This window comes from Gossypium arboreum, chromosome 13 (assembly GCF_025698485.1).
Source record: "Gossypium arboreum isolate Shixiya-1 chromosome 13, ASM2569848v2, whole genome shotgun sequence".
In the NCBI taxonomy this organism is placed as follows: Eukaryota; Viridiplantae; Streptophyta; class Magnoliopsida; order Malvales; family Malvaceae; genus Gossypium; species Gossypium arboreum.
Genome location: NC_069082.1, coordinates 125,163,084 through 125,185,836, shown reverse-complemented (window position 1 = coordinate 125,185,836; position 22,753 = coordinate 125,163,084). Strand labels below are relative to the sequence as shown.

The 22,753-nt window shown below is 30.0% G+C and overlaps 1 protein-coding gene, 1 long non-coding RNA gene, 2 other non-coding genes and 1 pseudogene across 5 annotated transcripts; 1 reads left to right on the top strand and 4 right to left on the bottom strand.

The window, feature by feature from the left end:
- Positions 1-3,370: 3,370 nt before the first annotated feature.
- Positions 3,371-3,442, bottom strand: TRNAG-UCC (transfer RNA glycine (anticodon UCC)). Its single transcript has one exon. It is a non-coding gene; the product is annotated as a tRNA-Gly (tRNA).
- A 2,653-nt stretch (positions 3,443-6,095) lies between these two features.
- Positions 6,096-9,233, bottom strand: LOC128286962 (putative disease resistance protein RGA4). 2 transcript variants are annotated; one of them, XM_053024770.1, is made up of 2 exons: positions 6,521-9,233; positions 6,096-6,412 (listed from the first exon to the last, which is right to left on the bottom strand). In XM_053024770.1, exon 1 carries the CDS (start codon positions 9,090-9,092, stop codon positions 6,522-6,524), a length of 2,571 nt encoding a protein of 856 aa, XP_052880730.1. In that variant the 5' UTR covers positions 9,093-9,233; the 3' UTR covers positions 6,096-6,412; position 6,521. The 2 variants fall into 2 exon arrangements, with proteins under 2 accessions (XP_052880730.1, XP_052880731.1); XM_053024771.1 differs by having other exon boundaries at positions 6,096-6,374.
- Positions 9,234-10,975: 1,742 nt separating this feature from the next.
- On the bottom strand, positions 10,976-11,047 carry TRNAG-UCC (transfer RNA glycine (anticodon UCC)). Its single transcript has one exon. It is a non-coding gene; the product is annotated as a tRNA-Gly (tRNA).
- Positions 11,048-14,003: 2,956 nt separating this feature from the next.
- Positions 14,004-17,128, bottom strand: LOC108462452 (putative disease resistance protein RGA4; annotated as a pseudogene).
- Positions 17,129-20,966: 3,838 nt separating this feature from the next.
- LOC108463403 (uncharacterized) lies at positions 20,967-21,639 on the top strand. Its single transcript, XR_001868063.2, has 2 exons — positions 20,967-21,097; positions 21,185-21,639. It is a non-coding gene; the product is annotated as an uncharacterized LOC108463403 (long non-coding RNA).
- Positions 21,640-22,753: the final 1,114 nt, after the last annotated feature.

The window sequence follows — 22,753 nt, the reverse complement described above, 5'->3', positions numbered from 1 at the left end:
AATGCAAAATACAGAACTGCTCACATCATTTCTAACAATAACAGCTCACCTAATTCTATGAAAACAATACGGTGAATGTTGCAATTTAACTTGTCCAATGGAGTCTTGCACCAACAATCAAACCCTCCCACAGTAGTCCATCAAGGTCAACACATCATGAACATCACGGGCTGTACGCCAACTTAGAAGAAACAAGCCAGCTTGCTGAACTACATGCGCAGCAGTCGGGTAATGATGTTTCCATAAGGCCACATTAGAATATATATAACTGACAAAATCTATTTAAATGCTACTACTTATTTGTTAATGGTAACTCTTAAGTTATAATAGAGTTTGTATTTGGACATTCAATAATTATTCATTATTAAAGAATATTCTTTTATAAATAAAATGAATTTAAAAAATATGGTGATAATCAACTCATGTACTGAGAGATTTTACAAAGAGATTTTTAAATATATTTACAAATTTTAATATAATTGTTTTGCTTTTTGCATGATTAATTAATTTTAAATATTTGTCTAATGCAATGGCATTTTGATTCTTCATACCAATTTATTTATATGCTAATGAACGAAAAAATATATACTAAACCATGAGAATACATAAATATGCATAAAGCTAAAAGTTAACAGTGACGATCCATAGCATGAAGCCATTTGAAATATCCAAAGCAAAAACTCAGTTATTACAATTACTACTCTAAACTGTGAAATCTAAATGCAAATAAAGTCAAGAGTCTTGGGTGGCCTTGGCTTCATTCATCCATCTCCATCTTCACATTTCATACATGCAATGTTTCCTAACACATTAACTACTTCACAAACTTTAAAACATCCAAAATTTCCAACCAAAATCCTACTTTTTTAAAGAAAGTAAACAACAGACACGTTACTACTCTACTCTAATATGAAACCAAATTCGATAGAGAAATTAAAATTTTACCACATACCTCAATCTTCATCTGGACATATAAACCTTTTGGATGTGAGCAATTTGGTGCTAATCTTCACCCCATTTTGTCTGTATCTTTTGCTCAACTGCCGACATTTTTTGCTTCAGCACGTACAAGTGGATGCAATTTGTGTTTGGTTATTACAATTGAGAACTATGCCAATTCATATATTCTGCTTAATATTTTATGAGGGAAACTTGATTTTATCTTTTTATATTGGAGAATGGGAAGTGAACCATGTCACAGTATTAGGCGACTTCTCTTTTTCTTTTTCTTTTTCAATTGGTGGCCTCTCCTTTTCTATTCTTCATTTTTTTTTTCAAATTTTTAATTTTTTAGCACCATTGTTACTTGCTTTATTTTATCAAACTAATGGTTAGTTTGGTGTTATTAATCAAAGTTTTAATTTCTCTTCAACCAATGAATTCAATGGTGTGAATACTAAATATTTATATAATAATTACTTGTTTCACTCGCTCCACTTCACTATATAAAATTATTATTTCTCATTCTATGTTTAAACTATTAAAATGGATAAAAATATAATAGCGTAATATAAAACTATTCAAATATTTTATATTTAATTATTATTAAAAATTATGTTTAAAAATATTTATTTAACTTTAAAATATAAAAATATTAAAGATAAATAACAAAAATCATGAATGCAAACTATGAAAATGGTATAATGTTTTTCAAGATTATGCCTTCGTAATATCCACCCTTATTTCACTCATTTTCAATCCCTATATATGCTCAACCTTGGAAGATTTTCCTATTTCTCCACTTCCAAATACCCTTTAGTAACAACCCAATGCATGCCAATTTTGGTTTTTGTTTTTTATATGTACCAAACGAATATATAATTTTTTAATTTTAAGGCATCGTTTTAGACTTTAAACTTTAATATTATATATATACTTTTTGATGGGTGTCGAATCCACTAAAAATAAATTCTTACATCTAGACCATATATATTATATATAAATAATAGTATAGAGAGTAGGATCAATCTCAAAGAAACTAAGATATCTAAAATTATTGCTCGATTCGACTAGGTTACGTGTTTAAATAAGCCCACGACATGTGACAGTCTATACAGAAATAAAAGGGGAATTTAAATATGATAAAAAATAATAATAGTAATTGAAATTGAAATAATAGTAAAAATAAACAAAACAAAATTTAATTAAATAAACCGATAGCTTTAGGATTGAATTTTGCTCCAGTTTCGAATCAATTCTTGATAACAAGTCTTCTCCTTTGACCGATAAGCTAGTTATAGTGATCGATGATGCCTTAGACCACCAACCCTTTCATGTATAAATTAATTGAGGGAACATCTAACAACCAACCTTACTGAACAAACAATCATGAAACACACGTCTACAATTTAGCTCTATAGCCTTGCAAACTAGAAGGGCCTAGCTTTAACAAACAACCTCAACCACTTCAAATCTGATTGCTATTTTCCTTAACAGAATCCAACCAACTACTTAATTGAACATGCCCATATGTTCTTTGGTAGATCAAATACGACAGACAATCAATATGTAGTAATAGAAATAATTAAATATAACATTTATAAAAATAAAATAATTTATTTCATTTATAAATCATTCTATAATCGTATACATAAATTTTAATGCATGAATTATTGTAATTTTTAAGTTAACAAGAAATTATATTAGTCTTAATTTGAAAATATATCAAGTATGATATGCATTTCAACATCTTATTCAAGTTAAATATAATATAGTTTTTCACTCAAGAGTTAATTCTAATATAAATATGTAAATTTCATTTTCTAGATTTTCATAAGTTATATTTACTTTTATCAAAATTTTGATATATTTGGAAAGTGATTAAAGACTATAGTTCTATATTTAGGTATAGGATAGACGTTCTTGAAGAAAAATAAAAATTTCAACTTATGCTTTGACCGCATATTAATGGGCATTTGCATCTTGCCTTCTCAAACGAGTTCTTTATCAACTATTAGTTATCGGGCTTTCATCTCATGATTCAAGGTAAATTGAATGATAATGATGATTATGAAGACAATTAAGATAAGAAAAATGCTTGATAAATATGTTTTTGTTTAAGCTACATTGAAGAAGAGTATCGGAGTTTACGAAATCTTTAGTATCCCTTAAATTTTTTAAAGTACTTTAATCTTAAAATATAGTTAGCCCTTTTCACTATTTAATAAAATTTATGATATTCTTTATTGTTTCATTTCATATGGCATTTGTCTGATTTAATATTATTTTTATTTTTAATACTAATTTACAGAAAAAGTACGGAAACGAAGAAAAAAATTATACTAAAGATAACCTTATGCTATAATGCAATGATGAATGGCGGAAGATATACTAAGGAAAAAGGGAAATTGCTTGAAATGAAGATTCCAACTGCGTTTGCCGGGAGTCGAACCCGGGTCTATTGCTTGGAAGGCAATTATCCTAACCGTTGGACTACAAACGCCTGTTGTTGCAGTTTTCGAGTAAAACTAATTTCAAATATGTTAATAGACTTTCTATGTCCCCCCATAATATATTGGTAAAAACATCTCTCCACCCCCTCTCAATTGGGAAAATTGGCCCTTCTCAAAATTTTTGAATAATTTAATCCTTATCAATTTTGAAAAGCAGCAAATAAAAGCAATTAATCACAATAATTTTTTTTTGGAAATTATATATAACTTTGATTGATTAATGTTGTTATACCATCACCGCTCAACACATGGCACTACAAGAAGACACCCGAGGACCGCCAAGTTCATTCTAAATATTTTTTTTATAAATTATTAATATTTTTATTTTTATTTTGAATCTTTTTATAATCTTTTTAATTTTTGAATTTTTTATAATTTTACACTCATATAAAATGAATTTGAATAAATGTTTGTCTAGAGTTAAATGAATCCGCACAATAATTTGTCAAAATTCATTCTAGATGTATATATTTTCTAATTTTTATTTTTTTATAGTTAATAATTAAACCGGTCAACTAACAAGGGAAGAGTTTAATTAATTGTTTTTGTTGGCACTAATAGCTCGATAAGGTAAATTTCTTTATAACCTTAATTGATTTTTATTTATTTATATCTTAAGCTTAAATTATATAAACTTTTGTCAACTCTAAAAGTTGCTCCCAAATCTTAACAAATGCAGCTGCCACAAAATAGCTTAATATGTTTGATTTTATTTGGATTAATGATAAACTATTGCTTTAACTAATTTCAGCATTATTTATTGAAAAAATTAGTTTATAAAAAAACTTGAATTAAAAATACAATAAAATATAAATTTTAAAACTTTTAAATACTTTAAGTTATAATTCGAATAATTCTTCATTGAGTCACTCTCCCACTTTTAAATACGAGGATAAAACGTTTCAACACATTCAGACTCATGTTCTCTTGTATTAACAACAATCGAGTTAAGAATCAATCAGCACATATTTATAAATTTGAAATATATTAATAATTCATATTAAATCGCTATGTGTTATTTTCTTTTTCATATTTATATCATATATTATATAAAGAAATGTAGTTAGCTTCCAAATTCAAACAGCTCAGTAAAATAAAACCCAAATCCAATGAAAAGACAAAATCGCATTAATGGTTTAGGCTGTAATTTTGTGCTTGGATGTATATTATTTAATTGACATTTATATTTTATTAATTTGCTCTTGGGAATTAGATTGTTTACTGCTGTATCGTTGTCCTGCTTGTTCGCTTTGCTCATTAGTTTATTCGGATTCGCGGCTAGGAAGGCGGTCTTCGCCACTGCATTTACTGTGACCACTGTGGTTAACAAGTTCCTTACAGTTATGATCAATGTGTTGATTTGGGATAAGGATGCCACACCTTTCGGTTTGGTTTGCCTCCTCTTTACGCTGTCCGGAGGGGTTCTTTATCAGCAGTCAGTTACCGGACCACCACCTCGTGATTCAACAGCATCCAAGCAAACCGGTGATGCGAGTGATAACGATGAACATGAAGACAATTAAGAAAAGAAAATGACAGGTAAACATCACTGACATTCTTTGTTGCTTCATGTACTAATCATTTATCAATCATTGACAATTGAGGAATATGCATTTTCTTGGTTTCTATATTGGTATAGCTATTGATTATTCCATCTCGGATTAGTTTCAGAGACTTATTCAGTTTAATGGCATTATCATTCTTCATACCAACTAATCGAAAAAAGAGAAAAAATTTTGAGACAGATCAAATTTACTACTTTTGTTGAATGCTATTTATAATGATAAATCTTAATTTAAATTGATAATATAACTATAACATTAATTAAATAATAATTGATTTAAAATAATATATATTATTAATAATTAATATACTCAATTGTGTAACTCAAACCAATAAGAACTCTATTACGAAAGAAATTTATTGATATGATTTTATCTGATATTTTTAATCATATAGTTCAAATGAAGAAAAATTCTATTATTTTAAAAAAGAATTTTTATTTAATGCCGATTTAGTAATTAAATGAACACTAAAAGATATTATCGTCGGTTCAAAAAATTTTAAATTCTTACTTTTATATATATTATAGATTAAGACCAGCTCAAAAATAATGACAGTTTGTACCAAATAAACTAACTAAATTATGTTCAATCTTCACAAAAACCAATGCCAGTGTAGATACTTTCAAAGTGTTTAGATACTTGGTACTTTTTTTTTTAGAAAATTAATCACTTCAAATTAGAACGATAAAAAAAAGAGAAAATGAGAGAGATATGTGTATGTTAGTTCAAAATTATACATTCAATTTTTTTCCGGTCTACCAAGCAAAGCATTGAGTAAAAAAAGAAACAATGTTGATGTCAATATTTAGGGATTAGAAATTTCAAGTTACAAACTATGTTTTAAAATTTTAAAAGAAGTTATTAATTTGAAATAATGTTTTAAAATTTTAAAAGAAATTATTAATATGTAAGAATAATATTTTTTAATTTTTTATTATTTTGTATTTTATATTTTTAAATTTTGTAAATATATTTTAATTCTTTAAAATTATTTTTTACAATCATAATCAAATCAATAAAATATATAATTCTTAAAAGTTAAAAATATTATCGTACTAATTTTATAACAACCACATCATTTCTCCATCACAAAATAAACAATTAATAAAATTAAACTAAAAATACAAACACAATTAGTTGATACTAAACCATAAAGCGAAAGGAAGGATGAGAAAATTAAGATAAATATGAATAAAGCTAAAAGTTGATACATATCAAACAAACATCCCATATGAAGCCATTTGATATATCCAAAGCAAAATCTCACTTATTACAATTACAACTGAAATCCTAATCCAAATAAAGTAAAAGTCTTCCGTGCCCTGCCTCAACCTCTGCTTCATTCTTCCATCTCCATCTTCACATTTCATACATGCAAAATTTCCAACCAAAACCCTGCTTTTTTAGAGAAAGTTTAACAACAGACACAGTCTCTACTCTACTCTAAAGGGAAACATAATATGAAATCAAATCTGATAGAGGAATTACAATTTTACCACATACCTCAATCTTCATTCATTAATAACAACCTTTTGGATGTGAGCAATTTTGTGCCAATCTTCACCCCATTTTCTCTGTATCTTTTGCTCAACTCCGGACATCTATCAATTGTCAATTCTCTAAGGTTGGTCAGGCGGTCTATTCCCTCCGGTAGAGCTGACAAATTTCCGCAATCCTTAATCTCAAGTTTCTGAAGAGAAGTGAGATTCAATAGCCATGATGGTAGAACGAACAAATTTGGACACCAACTAATTTGTAATTGCTGCAAAGTGGAAGAAGATCCTTGAAGAAGCAATCGTGGCAAATCTGTTAAGGCATCTGATCCATCCATTAAGAAAGTTTTAAGGCTCAACTGAAGGTCGTTGTCTTCTTCCTCTTCTGCTTCCATTTTCAAATTGATTTGAGCGCAATCAACTATTACAAGGTGTTCTAACTTGGTTAGGAATTTCAGGCTCCACGGCAATGAGACAAGTCTAATACAATATCTCAAGGCAAGTGTCCGAAGTGACTTCAGATACTGCATTCCTTCAGGTAAACATTCTAAGTTGATACACCGAACCAGTTTCACGTATTGAAGAGAAGTCCAACATCCTGCTTGTATTTCTTTCAAATGCGTAGCTTTAATGGTTATTACTAGATGGCTAAGCTCAATCAACCTTTGCAAGCTGTCAGGCAACTGCTTCAAATCAGTATCTCTCAAATTTAACGATTGCAAGCTGCGAAGCTTATTGAAAGACCTCGGGAGTTCACGTATACGGCTACATCCATCCAAATCAAGGTCTCGCAAGTGCTTTAAGGTACCAATGGAATTCGGTAAAGCCGTCAATGGTAAACCCCTTAATTCTAATGCTCGTAGATACTTGAAATTGGAGACACAGAGATTTATAACTGATTCATGAATAGCCTTTGATTCCACTAAAGCATCTTGGATGATTATTGTTCGAACATTTTTCATTTCCTCCAAAACATGCGGAACTTCAACCAACTTCTCATCACATAATAATAAATGTCGAACATTTTCATCAACCGTTTTTGTTTCGGAATTCACTATTTTACACTCTTTTTGAGACACATCTAATGCAAGATCATGTACCAGATCATGCATTTTGAAGGTAAACTTCAAGCGAAATTTGTTCTCCTTTTGGATGAGGCACCTTGACAGTAATTCATTCAAATATCGTTTGCCAACATCCTCCCACTCTTGATTTTGCTTCGGATGCTCAAGGAGTCCATTTGCCATCCAAAGACGAATGACATCGTCACTCAAATAGACCTTATCCTTTTTGTACAAGGATAAAAAAGCAAAACATCGTTGCAAATGAGATGGCAAATGATTGTAACTCAACTTCAACACTGGTAAAATATCGTTTTCATGTTGGTCAAGTCTCCATATTTCACTGTCTCTTATATAGATCCAATCAGATTCATCCGTTTTCTGAAACAGTAGGCTTCCCAATGTTCTTACTGCCAAGGGAACCCCTTTGCATTTTTTCACAATCTCCTCCCCGATTCTAATGAGATTTGGATAATGTTTCTCAGCACCATCATTAAAAGCCCATTTTGTAAATAAGGTCAAACAGTCTTCAAGAGGGAGACCTTTCAATATATAAGGGCGATTGGGACTCATTATCGAGGCCACGTCCAAACTCCGAGTGGTGACAATAATTTTGCTTAGAGAAAATCCATCCGTCGATCTCAACAAATTTCTTAACTCAACCCATTTTGCTTGATTTTCATTCCACACATCATCCAGGACGAGCAAGAACTTCTTATCATTCAAAAGGCTTCTCAAACGAGCTTGCAAGCCGTCAAGTGTTGAATCATCACATCTTTCTTCTTTATTTACAGACTGAATAATCAGCTTGAGCAATCTAGAAAGATCAAATTCCTCAGAAACACAGATCCATATTTTCAAAGGAAAAAGGCTAGTAATTTGGTCGTCATTGTATACTAATTGAGCGAGCGTGGTTTTTCCTAAACCCCCAATTCCAACAATGGGAATGACAGGGACATTTCGATCCTCACTTGGTTTCATCAACATACTAATAATGTTCTCTTTATCCTTATCTCTACCAATAACATCAGAAGAATCCACAAAAGAGATGGTCTCTCTGCGAAAAACATGTCGGTTGTCGCTACACTGTCTTAGTTCAAAGCTTTTCCACTCAGTGGCAAGTTTGCCTAGTCTCCCATTGATGTCTTTGATTTTATGACTCATTTTTAAAGAGAGTGAAAGAGGCAAACAACAGGAACCTAAAACTCGCACCTTTAAGTTGTTGATATCGGGATGATTGGTAGCGTCCTGTTTGCGGAGAGCTTCACACTTGAAATCGTCAATAACGTCCTCAGCATCGTAAAAGATGCCTCTGAGCTTCCACATACAGAGGCGCAGCTTTTCATTTTGGTGCTGTTGCCGCTCGGCATCCAAGAGCACAGCTTTAATGCTGATCATGGTGTCCTCCAGCTTTTTCAGATCGGTTTTAACATTAAACGCCAAGCGAATTTCTTGTGCAGAGAGATGGACTAGTTTTTCCAGAACCCTTTCTGCAATATTGAACAGAAACGTTTCCGCCATAATTGAATTTCTAGAGCAAAGCTTGAAAGATTGAGGGGAAGGAAGGCAAATGAATGATTGAGGCACTCAATAATGATTTTATTTCTTGTATTCATATCGAAGTAGCCATGCGTTAAATTTGTGGTTGTGGTTCAGCCAAATGTCTGCTTTTGATTGTTGACTGGAACTTAACTACGCTGTGTTGATAAATTAAAAAATATTTTATTTAATTTAAGTTACATATTAATTATTTATGTTTAAAATATTATTTTTAATTATTTTTGTTATTATTTTATGAAGAAAATGGTCATTGTACATTTGACATTTAAAACTCATTTTAACTGTCATATTAGATTATTATTTGGGAAATAATAAATTTTAAAAGCAGAGTAATGATTTCGTAAAAAATATTAACGTAAGTAACAAAAATATAACATATCAAACAATACTAGTTGAAATGTAACTTGAATCAAATTAAAGTAATTATTTTGATAATTTATCTATTAAAATATTATTTAAATTAAATTCATAAATTATATATGGTAATATAATTTAAATATTTGTTTTGGATTGAGAAGGATTTTTTAGGTTAAATGGGGAAATGTTTGAAAAATAAAATTTAAGCCTCTTTTCAAACTTAAAAGATAAAGATGGGTTTCTTTGAAGTTTTACGAATAAATTAAATAAATATAAGTCTTCTTTTACCAAAATAAATATAAGTTAGATAAATAAATGGTTTGGATTTATAAGAGATTTATCAACAATCTCTGATCTCTTTGGTCTCTTTAAAGCATCATGGATGATTACTGTTCGAACATTTTTCATTTCCTCCAAAACACGTGGAACTTCAACCAATTTCTCATCACATAATAATAAATGTCAAACATTCTCATCAACCATTTCTGTTTCGGAATTCACTATTTTACACTCTTTTTGAGACACATCTAATGCAAGATTATGTACCAGATCATGCATTTTGTTGGGTCTGTATCTTCTATCAAAATTTTCATCTTTTTGTTAAAAGTTTAATAAAGAGCAGCCCCAACAGTCGCCCTCTTGTCATCATTTCATCAAAACTATTACTACCTTTATTGGATTAAAAATAATAGTTTAAGTCACAATGAAAATTTAATTTTTTTTAATTAAAATCAAGTTCTTATAATATTTATATTAATAAACTTTAATTAAAATTATATTTATACTTTGTACGATAGCAGTCTAATTTGTTTCTTGACTTTCAACCTATTCATCTTCTTCATTATGTTCAAACTTGATTTGCTCTTAAACTAATTACGAGAACATTTAACAATCAATTTTTACTAAACGAACAATCATGAAACATGTCCACAATTTAGTTCTATAACCTTGCAAACTAGAAGAACCCAATTTTAACCAACGACCTCAACCGCTTCAAATTTGATTGCTATTTTCTTTAACAGAATCTAACTAACTACTTAATTGCACATACCAATGTGTTCTTTGGTGTATCAAATACGACAGACAAGTAATATCTAGTAATAAAAATAATGAAATATAACATTTATAAAAATAAAATAATTTATTAGATAAGAAAAATGCTTGATAAGCATGTTTTTATTTAAGCTACACTAAAGAAAAGTATTGGAGTTTACGAAATCTTTAGTATCCTTAAATTTTTGAAAGTACCTTACTCTAAAAATATAGTTAGCCCTTTTCACTATTTAATAAAATTTGTGGTATTTTTTATTATTTCATTTTATTTCGTATATGGCATTTGTTTGATTTAATATCATTTTTATTTTTAATATAATTTACGGAAAAAGTGTGGGAAAAGAAAAAAAAAAATACTGAAGATAACCTTATGCTAAGTGCCATGATAGAAGATAAACTAAGGAAAAAAGGAAACTTGAAATGAAAAACCCAATTGCGTTTGCCGGGAGTCGAACCCGGGTCTATTGCTTGGAAGACAATTATCCTAACCGTTGGACTACAAACGCCTGATGCATGTTTCGCAAGTAAAAGTAAATTTCAAACATGTTAATAGGCTTTCTATGTCCCCCCATAATATATTGGTAAAAACATCTCTCCACTCCCTCTCAATTTTTATATTGAGAAAATTATTCCTTCTCAAAAATTTTGAGCAATTTAATCCCTATTAATTTTAAAAAGCAATTAATCACAATAAATATTTTTTTTGGCAATTATATATAATTTTGATTGATTAGTATTGTTATACCCTCACCTGGTGCAACACGTGGCATTACAAAAAGACACTCGAGAACGACTCAAGTTCATTCAAAATATGTTTTTATTAATTTTTTATAAATTATTAATATTTTTAGTTTTTGAATCTTTTACATATTTGAATCTTTTATAATCTTTATAATTTTTGATTTTTTTTTATAATTTTACACTCATATGAATGAATTTGGATAAATGGTTAGATTTAAATGAACTTGGACAATAATTTGTCCAAATTCATTCTAGATATATATTTTTTAATTTTTATTTTTCACCGTTAATAATTAAACCGATCAACGAACAATTTCTATTAATGGAAGAGTTTAACTAATTGTTTTTCTTACCATTAATAGGTTGATAAGGTAAATTTCTTTATAAACCTAATTGATTTTTATTTATTTACAAGATATTAAGCTTAAATTATATAAAATTTTGTCTAACTCTAAAAGTTACTCCCAAATCTTAACAAATGCAGCTGCCACAAAATAGCTTAATATGTTTGATTTTTTTGGATTAATAAAAATTATTGCTTTAACTAATTTCAGCATTATTTATTGAAAAAAAATTAGTTTATAAAAAACTTGAATTAAAAAATACAATAAAATATAAATTTTAAAACTATTAAATACTTTACATTATAATTGGAATAATTCTCAGCAACTTTTAAATAAGAGGATAAAACATTTCAATGCATTCGGACCGACCTCCTCCTACACTAACAATTATACCGATATTAATCGAGTTGAAACTCAATCAATACATATTTTTAAATTTTAAATATATTAATAATTCATATTAAACCGCCATTCGTTATTTTATTTTTCATATTTATGTCAAATATTATATAAAGAAATGTAGTTAGCTTCCAAATTCAAACAGCTCAGTAAAATAAAACCCAAATCCAATGAAAAGACAAAATCAGATTAATGGTTTAGTCTGTAACTTTGTGCTTTGCTGTATATTATTTAATTGACATTTATATTTTATTAATTTGTTCTTAGGAATTAGATTGTTTACTGCTATATCGTTGTCCTGCTTGTTTGCTTTGCTCATTACTTTCTTCGGATTCGCGGCTAGGAAGGGGGTCTTCGCCACTGCATTTACTGTGACCAATGTGGTTAACAAGTTCCTCACAGATATGATTTAATGTATTTATTAGAATTAATTGATCCGAATCTTTATTTAAATAAAATATAGTGGTATTAGAATAAAGTGTTTTCTTACTACACTTCTATTAGAATATGGCTTTACAAGCCTATAAATAAACATAGTCTATTCCTCTTGTAATTATTCGAATTCGACATAGTGAATTTTTTTCTCTGCCCGTGATTTGTTTTCTGAAAAAATTTTCACATAAAAATTTGCATGTTCTTTTATTTTTATTTATATTTTCTTTGCGATGTATATTGTCATTACCAACATTATATTTTCTTATTATTGATTTGAGATAAGCATGCCACACATTTCGGTTTGGTTTGCCTCCCTTTTACACTGTCTGGAGGGTTCTTTATCAGCAATCAATTACCGGACCACCACCTCGTAATTCAACAGTATCCAAGCAAACTGGTGATGCAAGTGATAACGATGAACATGAAGACAATCAAGAAAATGCCAGGTAAACATCACTGATAGTATCATGGCATTCTTTGTTGCTTCATGTACTAATCATTTATCAATCATTGACAATTGAGGAATATGCATTTTCTTGGTTTCTATATTGGTATAACTATTGATTATTCCATCTCGGATTAGTTTTAGAGACTTATTTGGTTTAATGACATTATCATTCGTCATACCAACTAATGGAAAAAGGAGAAAATAAACTTTATTATTTTTGAGATAGTTCAAACTTACTAATTTTAATAATCTCTCCCTTTGTTGAATGTTGTTTATGATGATAAATCTTAATTTAAATTATAATATAACTGTAACACTAATTAAATAATAATTGATTAAAATAATATATATTATTAATAATTAATATACTCACACCAATAGGTACTCTATTATAAAAGAAATTATTGATATGATTTTATCTGATATTTTTAAACATATAGTTCAATTGAAGAAAAATCTATTATTATTTTTAAAAATAATTATTTATTTAATGCCGATTTAGTAATTAAATGAACATTAAAAGATATTATCACTGATTCAAAAAAAATTTAAATTCTTACTTTTATATATTTATAGATAAAGACAAGCTTAAAAATAACATCAGTTTATTCCAAATAAACTAACTAAATTGTATTTAATCTTCACAAAAAACCAATGCGAATGTGGATACTTTCATAGTGTTTAGATTCTTGGTACTTTTTTTGGAAAATTAATTATTTTAAATTGGAATGATAAAAGGAGAAAAAATAAGAGAGAGAATTGAAATTTGGATACTTTTTCTATCAAAATTATACAATTTTTCAATTTTTCTACCATTTTAATCTTTTCTGGTCTACCAAGCAAAGCATTGAGTAAAAAAAGTAACAATGTCAATATTTAGGGTTAGAAATTTCAACTTACTAACTATGTTTTAAAATTTTGAAAGAAGTTATTAATTTGAAATTATGTTTTAAAATTTTAAAAGATATTATTAATATGTAAGAATAATATTTTTATTTTTTATTATTTTGTAATTTGTATTTTTAAATTTTATAAATATATTTTAATTTTTAAAATTATTTTTTATAATCATGATCAAATCAATAAAGTATGTAATTCAAAAAAGTTAAATATGTTATCATATTAATTTTATAACTATCCCATCATTTCTCCATCACAAAAGAAACAATTAACAAAATTAAACTAAAAATACAAACACAATTAGTTGATCCATATCCAACAAACATCCCATGAAGCCATTTGATATATCCAAATCAAAAGCTCACTTATTAGAATTACAACTGAAATCCAAATGCAAATAAAGTAAAAGTCTTCCCTGCCCTGCCTCAACCTCTGCTTCCTTCTTCCATCTCCATCTTCACATTTCATACATGCAATGTTTCCAAACACAATGAGTACTTAGCAAACTTTAAACATCCAAAATTTCCAACCAAAACCCTGCTTTTTCAGAGAAATTTAACAACAGACACAGTCTCTACTCTACTCTAAAGGGAAACATAATATGAAATCAAATCTGATAGAGGAATTACATTTTACCACATACCTCAATCTTAATCCTTAATAACAATCTTTTGGATGTGAGCAATTTTGTGCCAATCTTTACCCGCATTTTCTCTGTATCTTTTGCTCAACTCCGGACATCTGTGAATTGTCAATTCTCTAAGGTTGGTGAGGCGTTCTATTCCCTCCGGTAGAGCTGACAATTTTATGCAACGCACAATCTCAAGTTTATGAAGAGAAGTGAGATTCAGTACCCATGCTGGTAGAACGGACAAGTTTGGACACCAACAAATTTGTAATTGCTGCAAAGTGGAAGAAGATCCTTGAAGAAGCAACCGTGGCAAATCTGTTACAGAATGTAAGTCAACGAGTAAGAGAGTTTTAAGGTTCAACTGAAGGTCATTGTCTTCTTCCTCTTCTGCTTCCATTTCTAAATTGATTTTATCGCAACAATTTATTACAAGGTGTTCTAACTTGGTTAGGAGTTTCAGGCTCCGTGGCAATGAGACAAGGCTATCACAACAATACAGGATAAGTGTCCGAAGTGACTTCAGATATTGCATTCCTTTAGGTAAACATTCTAATTCGAAACAGTGATTCAATTCCAAGTATTGAAGAGAAGTCCAACATCCTGCTCGTATTTCTTTCAAATGCTTAGCTTCAATGGTTATTACAAGATGTCTAAGCTCAATCAACCTTTGCACGCTGTCAGGCAACTGCTTCAAACTAGTACGTCCCAAATTTAACGATTGCAAGCAGTAGAGCTTACAAAAAGACCTCGGAAGTTCACGTATATCCTCAGATCGGGCCAAGTCAAGCTCTCGTAACTGCTTTAAGGTACCAATGGAATTCGGTAAAGCCGTCAATGGTGAACCCCTTAATTCTAATGCTCGTAGATACTTCAAATTGGAGACACACAGGATTATAACTGATGCATGAAAAGTCTTTGATTCCACTAAAGCATCATGGATGATTACTGTTCGAACATTTTTCATTTCCTCCAAAACACGTGGAACTTCAACCAACTTCTCATCACATAATAATAAATGTCGAACATTTTCATCAACCCTTTCTGTTTCGGAATTCACTGTTTTACACTCTTTTTGAGACACATCTAATACAAGATCATGTACCAGATCATGCATTTTGAAGCTAAAACACAACCAAAGATCCCTCTGCTTTTGGATGAGGCACCTTGACAATAACTCATTCAAATATCGTTTGCCAACATCCTCCCACTCTTGATTTTGCTTTGGATGCTCAAGGAGCTCATTTGCCATCCAAAGACGGATGACTTGGTCACTATAATAGATCTCATCCTTTTTGTACAAGGACAAAAGAGCAAAACATCGTTGCAAATGAGATGGCAAATAATTGTAACTCAACTTCAAAACTGGTAAAATATCATTCTCCTTCTGCTCAAGTTTCCATATTTCATTATCTCTTATATAGATCCAATCAAATTCATCCGTTTTCTGAAAAAGTAAACTTCCCAATGTTCTTACTGCCAAAGGAACCCCTTTACATTTTTTCACAATCTCCTGCCCAATTCTAACGAGATTTGGATATTGTCTCTCATCACCATCATTAAAAGCCCATTTTGTAAATAAAGCCGAACAGTCTTCAAGAGGGAGACCTTTCAATTCATAAGAGGGAATTGAACTCATTATCGAAGCAACATTCCAACTCCGAGTGGTGACAATGATTTTGCTTTGAGACAATCCATCCGTTGATCTCAACAAATTTTTTAATTCAACCCATTTCACTTGATTTTCATTCCACACATCATCCAGGACCAGCAAGAACTTCTTATGGTTCAAAAGGCTTCTCAAACGAGCTTGCAAGGCGTCAAGTGTTAAATCGTCACATCTTTCTTTATTTACAGACTGAATAATCAGCTTGAGCAATCTAGAAAGATCAAATTCCTCAGAAACACAGATCCATATCTTCAAAGGAAAAAGACTTGTAACTCGATCATCATTGTATACCAATTGCGCGAGCGTGGTTTTCCCTAAACCCCCAAGTCCAACAATGGGAATGACAGGGACACTTCGTTCCTCACTTGGTTCCATCAACATACCAATAATGTTCTCTTTATCCTCATCTCTACCAATAACATCAGAAGAATCCACAAAAGAGATGGTCTCTCTGCGAAAAACATGTCGGTTGTCGCTACACTGTCTTAGATCAAAGCTTTTCCTCAGTGGCAAGTTCGCATAGTCTCCCATTGATGTCTTTGATTTTATGACTCATTTTTGAAGAGAATGAAAGAGGCAAACAACAGGAACCTAAAACTCGCACCTTTAAGTTGTTGATATCGGGATGATTGATGGCGTCCTGTTTCCGGAGAGCTTCACACTTGAAATCGTCAATAACGTCCTCAGCATCGTAAAAAGATATCTCTGAGCTTCCACATACAGAGGCGCAGCTTTTCATTTTGGTGCTGTTGCCGCTCGGCATCCAAAAGCACAGCTTTAATGCTGATCATGGTGTCCTCCAGCTTTTTCAGATCGGTTTTGACATTAAACGCCAAGCGAACTTCGTCTACAGAGAGATGGCCAATTTTGGCGAGAACCCTTTCTGCAATATTGAACAGAAACGTTTCCGCCATAATTTAATTTCTAGTGCAAAGCTTGAAAGATTGAGGGGAAGGAACGCAAATGAATGATTGAGGCACTCAATAATGATTTTATTTTTTTCTATTCATATCGAAGTAGCCATGCATTAAATTTTGTGGTTGTGGTTCAGCCAAATATCTGCCTTTGATTGTTGACTAGGCTTCATAGTTGACTTGGGTGGAACTTAACTACGCTGTGTTGATAAATTAAAATAGAAGAAGAAGCTAAACTATCAAAATAAATATTTTTATTTGATTTAGGTTACATTTTAATTATTTATGTTTAAAATTATATTTTTAGTTACTTTTATTATTGTTTTATGAAGAAAATGGTCACTCAACCGTTGACATTTAAAATTTATTTTAACTGTCATATTGAACTATCGCTTGGGAAATAAATACTCTTAACAGCAGAGTGATGATTTTGTAAAAAAATATTAATGTAAGTGACTAAAATATAATATTTCAAATAATAGTGGTTAAAATATAACTTGAGGCAAATAAAAGTAACTATTTTGATAGTTTACCCATTAAAAGGTATATAGATTATAAATATTATTTAAATTAAATTCATAAATTATATATGGTAATATAATTTAAATATTTGTTTTGGATTAAGAAGGATTTTTTAGGTTAAATGGGGAATGTTTGAAAAATAAAACTTAAGCCTCTTTTTCAAACTTAAAAGATAAAAGATGAGTTTATTTGAAGTTTTAGGAATAAAGTAAATAAATATAAGTCTTCTTTTACCAAAATAAATATAAGTTAGGTAAATAAATGGTTTGGCTTTAATGGGTATAAGAAGTATTTTATTTAGCGTTCATATTTACGATAAGTATTTTAATAGCAAATCCTCTCCTTTAATTGATAAGTCAACTATAATAATCGAGGATGTCAATATGTAGTAATAGAAACAATTAAATATAACATTTATATGTTATATTTAATTGTTTCTATTACATATTGATTATTTAAATATATATATATATATATATATATATCAACAATTTAATTACATATTGATTATTGAAAATGAAAATTTCAGCTCTGCTTTGACTGCATATTTACGAGCATTTGCATTGCCAACAATTACTCTCGAAACGGTTTATTTGCCTTCTCTTCACACTATCACAAGGAGTTTTTTATCGATTGTCAGTTATTGGACTATCACTCTTTGATTCAGCAGTATTAAACAAATCAAATGATAACAATGATTATGAAGACAATCAAGATAGGAAAAATGCATGATAAACATGTTTTTTTTTAGCCACACTAGAGAAAAAAGTCGAGGTTTATGAAATTTAGAATATTCCCTAAATTATGAAAGTACCTTAATCTAAAAACATGGTTAGCCCTTTTCACTATTAAACAAAATCTCCTGTATTCTTTGTTGCTTCATTTCATATATGACATTTGCCTGATTTAATGTCATTTTCATTCTTTATACCAATTTATGGAAAAAGCTTGGGAAATGGAGAAAAAATTTATACTAAAGATAACCTTATGCTATAGTGTTACCATGGAAGATATATATATATTTTTAGCTTCAAACTTTCCACTTTACAATTTTATCCATAGAAAGCAACCTATAGGTTGAAAGTGGTTTAAACACTTATATCTCAAAATCAACTTTCACTACAGGAAAATAGGGCTTTAGCGGCGTTTTATCAAAAAACGCCACAAAAATTTTAAAATACAGAGCAATAGTGGCATTTTATAAAAAACGCCGCTAAGAACAAAGCAACAGCGGCGTTTTAGTAGAAAACGCCGCTAAAGACTGAGCATTAGCAGCGCTTTTGGTAAAACGCCGCTAAAGACTGAGCATTAGCGGCGATTTTGGTAAAACGCCGCTAAAGACCAGAGCATTAGCGGCGATTTTGGTAAAACGCCGCTAAAGACCAGAGCATTAGTGGCGCTTACGGAAAAACTCCGCTAAAGACCAGAGCATTAGCGGCGCTTTTGGCAAAACGCCGCTAAAGACAAGAGCATTAGCGGCGCTTATGGCAAAACGCCGCTAAAGACAAGAGCATTAGCGGCGCTTTTGTAAAAATGCCGTTAAAGACCAGAGCATTAGCGGCGCTTTTGTAAAAACGCCGCTAAAAGTCATATAACCCCTAAACCTCAAAAAACCATAAACACTAATCTATAACCCCTAAAATAATAATTATTAAAATTTATGGTTATACAATATATTAAATATTTTCTTATATAATCGTAAAAGAGATAGTATTGAATTTAAAATATTGAATTAATTATCATTATAGTTTATGGTTTATGATTTAAGATATATGATTTAGGGTTTAAGGTTTATGAGTTAACTATGGTTTAAGATATATGGTTTAGGGTTTAAGGTTTAGGAGTTAACTAGTATTTGAAGGTTTATGATGAATTATGGGTTTAGGGATTATGATTTAGGGTTTAGGGGTTAGGGTTAGAGTTTAAGGTGTAAGGGTTTAGAGTTTAGTGTTTATGGGATAGGGGTTAAGAGGTTTAGGGTTTAGATTAATTAGTATTTTTAATTTATATATTAAATGATTTCTTATATAATTGTAAAAGAGATAATCTTAATTTGAATATATTAAACTTATGATTATAGTTTAAATTATTTAAGAGATAATAGATAAACTTTATATATATATTAAATGGTTTAAGATTTAATCTAAAAATATTTTGATATATTAAAATAATTCAATTCAAATTAATTCCTCTACACTTAATTTATTTAAGTGAAATTTAAACTTAAAATTTAGTCCTTATATTTTAATTTGATTAGTTTTAGTCCTGTATTTTTCAAATCGATCAAATTTATCTTTTGTACTTTTCAAAATTTAAAATTTTAGTCATGATCACTCAAATGATAGCAATTATATATGTTTGGTTAAATTCTGCTATTAGTCTTGATATTGTGCGTAAAGTTGTAGGTTGAGTTCATGTTATCCAATTAGATCATTCTTGGTCCCTATACTTCTCGACTTTTGAAATTTTAATTTTGACACAAATGACAACCATTAAATCCAGAATCGGCTTTTTGTGAGTAATATGTTTGTTACATTAGATTTTAGAAATAGCAAAACTTAATGAATTTAATAGCTACCATTTAATTAATACTACAATTTCAAAATTTCAAAATTACAATGACTAAAAAATAACAAAATTAAAGTAAAATGACTAAATCCACAACTTACATATAATTCAATGACTAATAGAAAAATAATAATAATTAAAAATATTTAACTTGTTTATATTTAAAAATTAATAAATATCAAATGAAAATAACATGTATATATTTATAAAAAAATTAAAACAATATCATTAGGTTTAAGTAAATTTACGTTAAGTATTTATAAATTTAATTGGAAATTTAACTTAAACGGGTTGTTTTCCTTTTGAAATGTTTTCTTTTTCTCATGCCCGACACTAAAACCCTAATTTTTAAAGTCATTGAATATATATTAATAAAAAACATAATTGTTTAACTTAAACATGATTGTGCTTTAAGCATGATATTAATATATTTTATTTTTATTCAAGTCTCACTTCATTCAATATATGAGCCTAAAATTTTATCTAAGTATGCCCATATTAATAAAAGGCTTAACCTAAACCCAATTTAATATATATATTTATATTATTTTTAATTTAATATTTAATATCCTATATATGAAATTGTATTAAAATTTTTAATTTATATTTATTAAAATTTTATATGTAATTGTATTAGCATTTTTAATGTTGACATTGTAGTAATATATAATATTATTATAAATTTAATTTTTATGTATTATAAATTTTATAATACATAAGAATTACATAATATACAAAACATTATAAAATTATATTTTTACAGTTTGTGCATATAATATACGATGCAATTTTTTAATCCATTTACATTTTATGCAAATTTTTAATCCATTTACATAATATACGCCAGTAATATCCAATTACATTTTTCGTCAAAACCCTAGCATTTGCCTTAACACATTTTTATCGCCTCACACTCTCTGTTTTCACTTAGTTTCTGATTCTTCACTTTCATTACTTCAAACTCTCGCAGCGATGAGACCTCCAAGAGGTAAGTAACCAACGTCTCTTACGTTTCCTATCATTTTTAGTTACAGACTCTCGTTATGGCATTCCTAATGGTTTAATCATGTTTCAGGCCGTGGTGGTGGTGGGTTTAGGGGCAGAGGTGATGGTGGAAGAGGGAGAGGAAGAGGTGGTGATAGGGGCGGTAGTGCCATGAAATCCCGCGGCAAATTGGTGTTTGATTGTTTCTGTTTTCTTATAGTTCGATGGAACAAAAAGATTCTCCAACTTTAGTTGACAAAAACTTTCCTCTTTCCTCTTTCCTCTTTTCTCTTGTCACCGTGAAATCATTCTTTCGCTAGATCCATAGAAGTTGTTTATTAACTAGAACTTGGTTTTCTGTATTCTTGTTTACAATTATGGCTATTGGTTCTTGCTGTAATGTTATAGAGGAAAAAGGTAGGTTGTATTTTATCTATTTTCTTCATTGTGTTAAACAAGAAATATTATAAGGAGTGCAGGATGAAATATTATCTACTGAAGTAATAAAATAGAGTTCATTAGTTTTCATTCTTATTGAGAATCAAATATGTGAGTTGAATCCTAATGCTTTCAGGTTGTGAATTATGTTGTGTAAATTATACTAGGGTTCCAAATTCCAACACCAGAAGTCCAATGTTGCTGTTGTTGATTTGTGGAGGAGGTAAATTGGTCCTTTTGTAGCACCCCAAACCCGGCCCAGAAGTTATGGCCAGATCCGGCATGCCACATCAAAAACGTTAAAAAAAAAATCCATTCTAAGTCCAGAAAATCGTACTTAATGTTCAAAAGATTAATTCATTAAGGGTTAAAGTGAATGGAAGTCAGCACCGTAGGAAACCTAGGAAAAGAGGTGGTGAGTCTATCGGATCGCTTAAGTACCAAGCTCCTTCGGATCCAATCCTAGACATGCATACGCCATTGCCACACCTTAACGTCATAGATATTTCTAGGAAACCGATTTGATTAAGTCATTTTTAGGAAAAGTGATTAATTTTGGAAAATACTTTCATTCGGAAGCTTTGCTTGTTGTCGTGTTATTTTGAAATCAACTGTTGTTTTTGAAAACGCCTAAAGCTATCCAGTTCAACAGTTAAAATAAGTAATACCTATCTTAGTAATACATATTAAAACCATCAAAAATAAATAAGCGGCCTTATTACATTTAAAAGCCCAAAACCTCAAACGTAATTAAAAGGATGTCCAGTTCACGGAAAGAAAATCAAACTTTCGAGCGGGTGGCCACTCCGAATTCCCTCACGCTCCAAGCCCACTATGGTTGGGGATTTCTGCGTGGATGAAAATAAAAGGGTGAGTTTGGGAAACTCAATGTAAGGAAAACCCTTCAAAGCCCAAGTCACTCAAGCCTATTGGGCCTAAGCCCATTCAGCAACAATGGTATGGGCGAGCCCTTTTCAAATTACAATAAACCGGGCCTTAGCCCCTTATTCAGATAATAAGATGGCCCATAGGCCCATTTCAAAATACATGCAACATCAAAACATATGCAAGCCCATTTGGGAGACTACTCAACCCACCAACCACTACACTCCACCGTACCACCCATACACTCCATGTGGGAATAGCTCAACCCACCCAAATTAACACTCCACGAGATGCAACCTTGCTTTCAGCTTATCGATAAATTGAGGCAAAGCCTCCA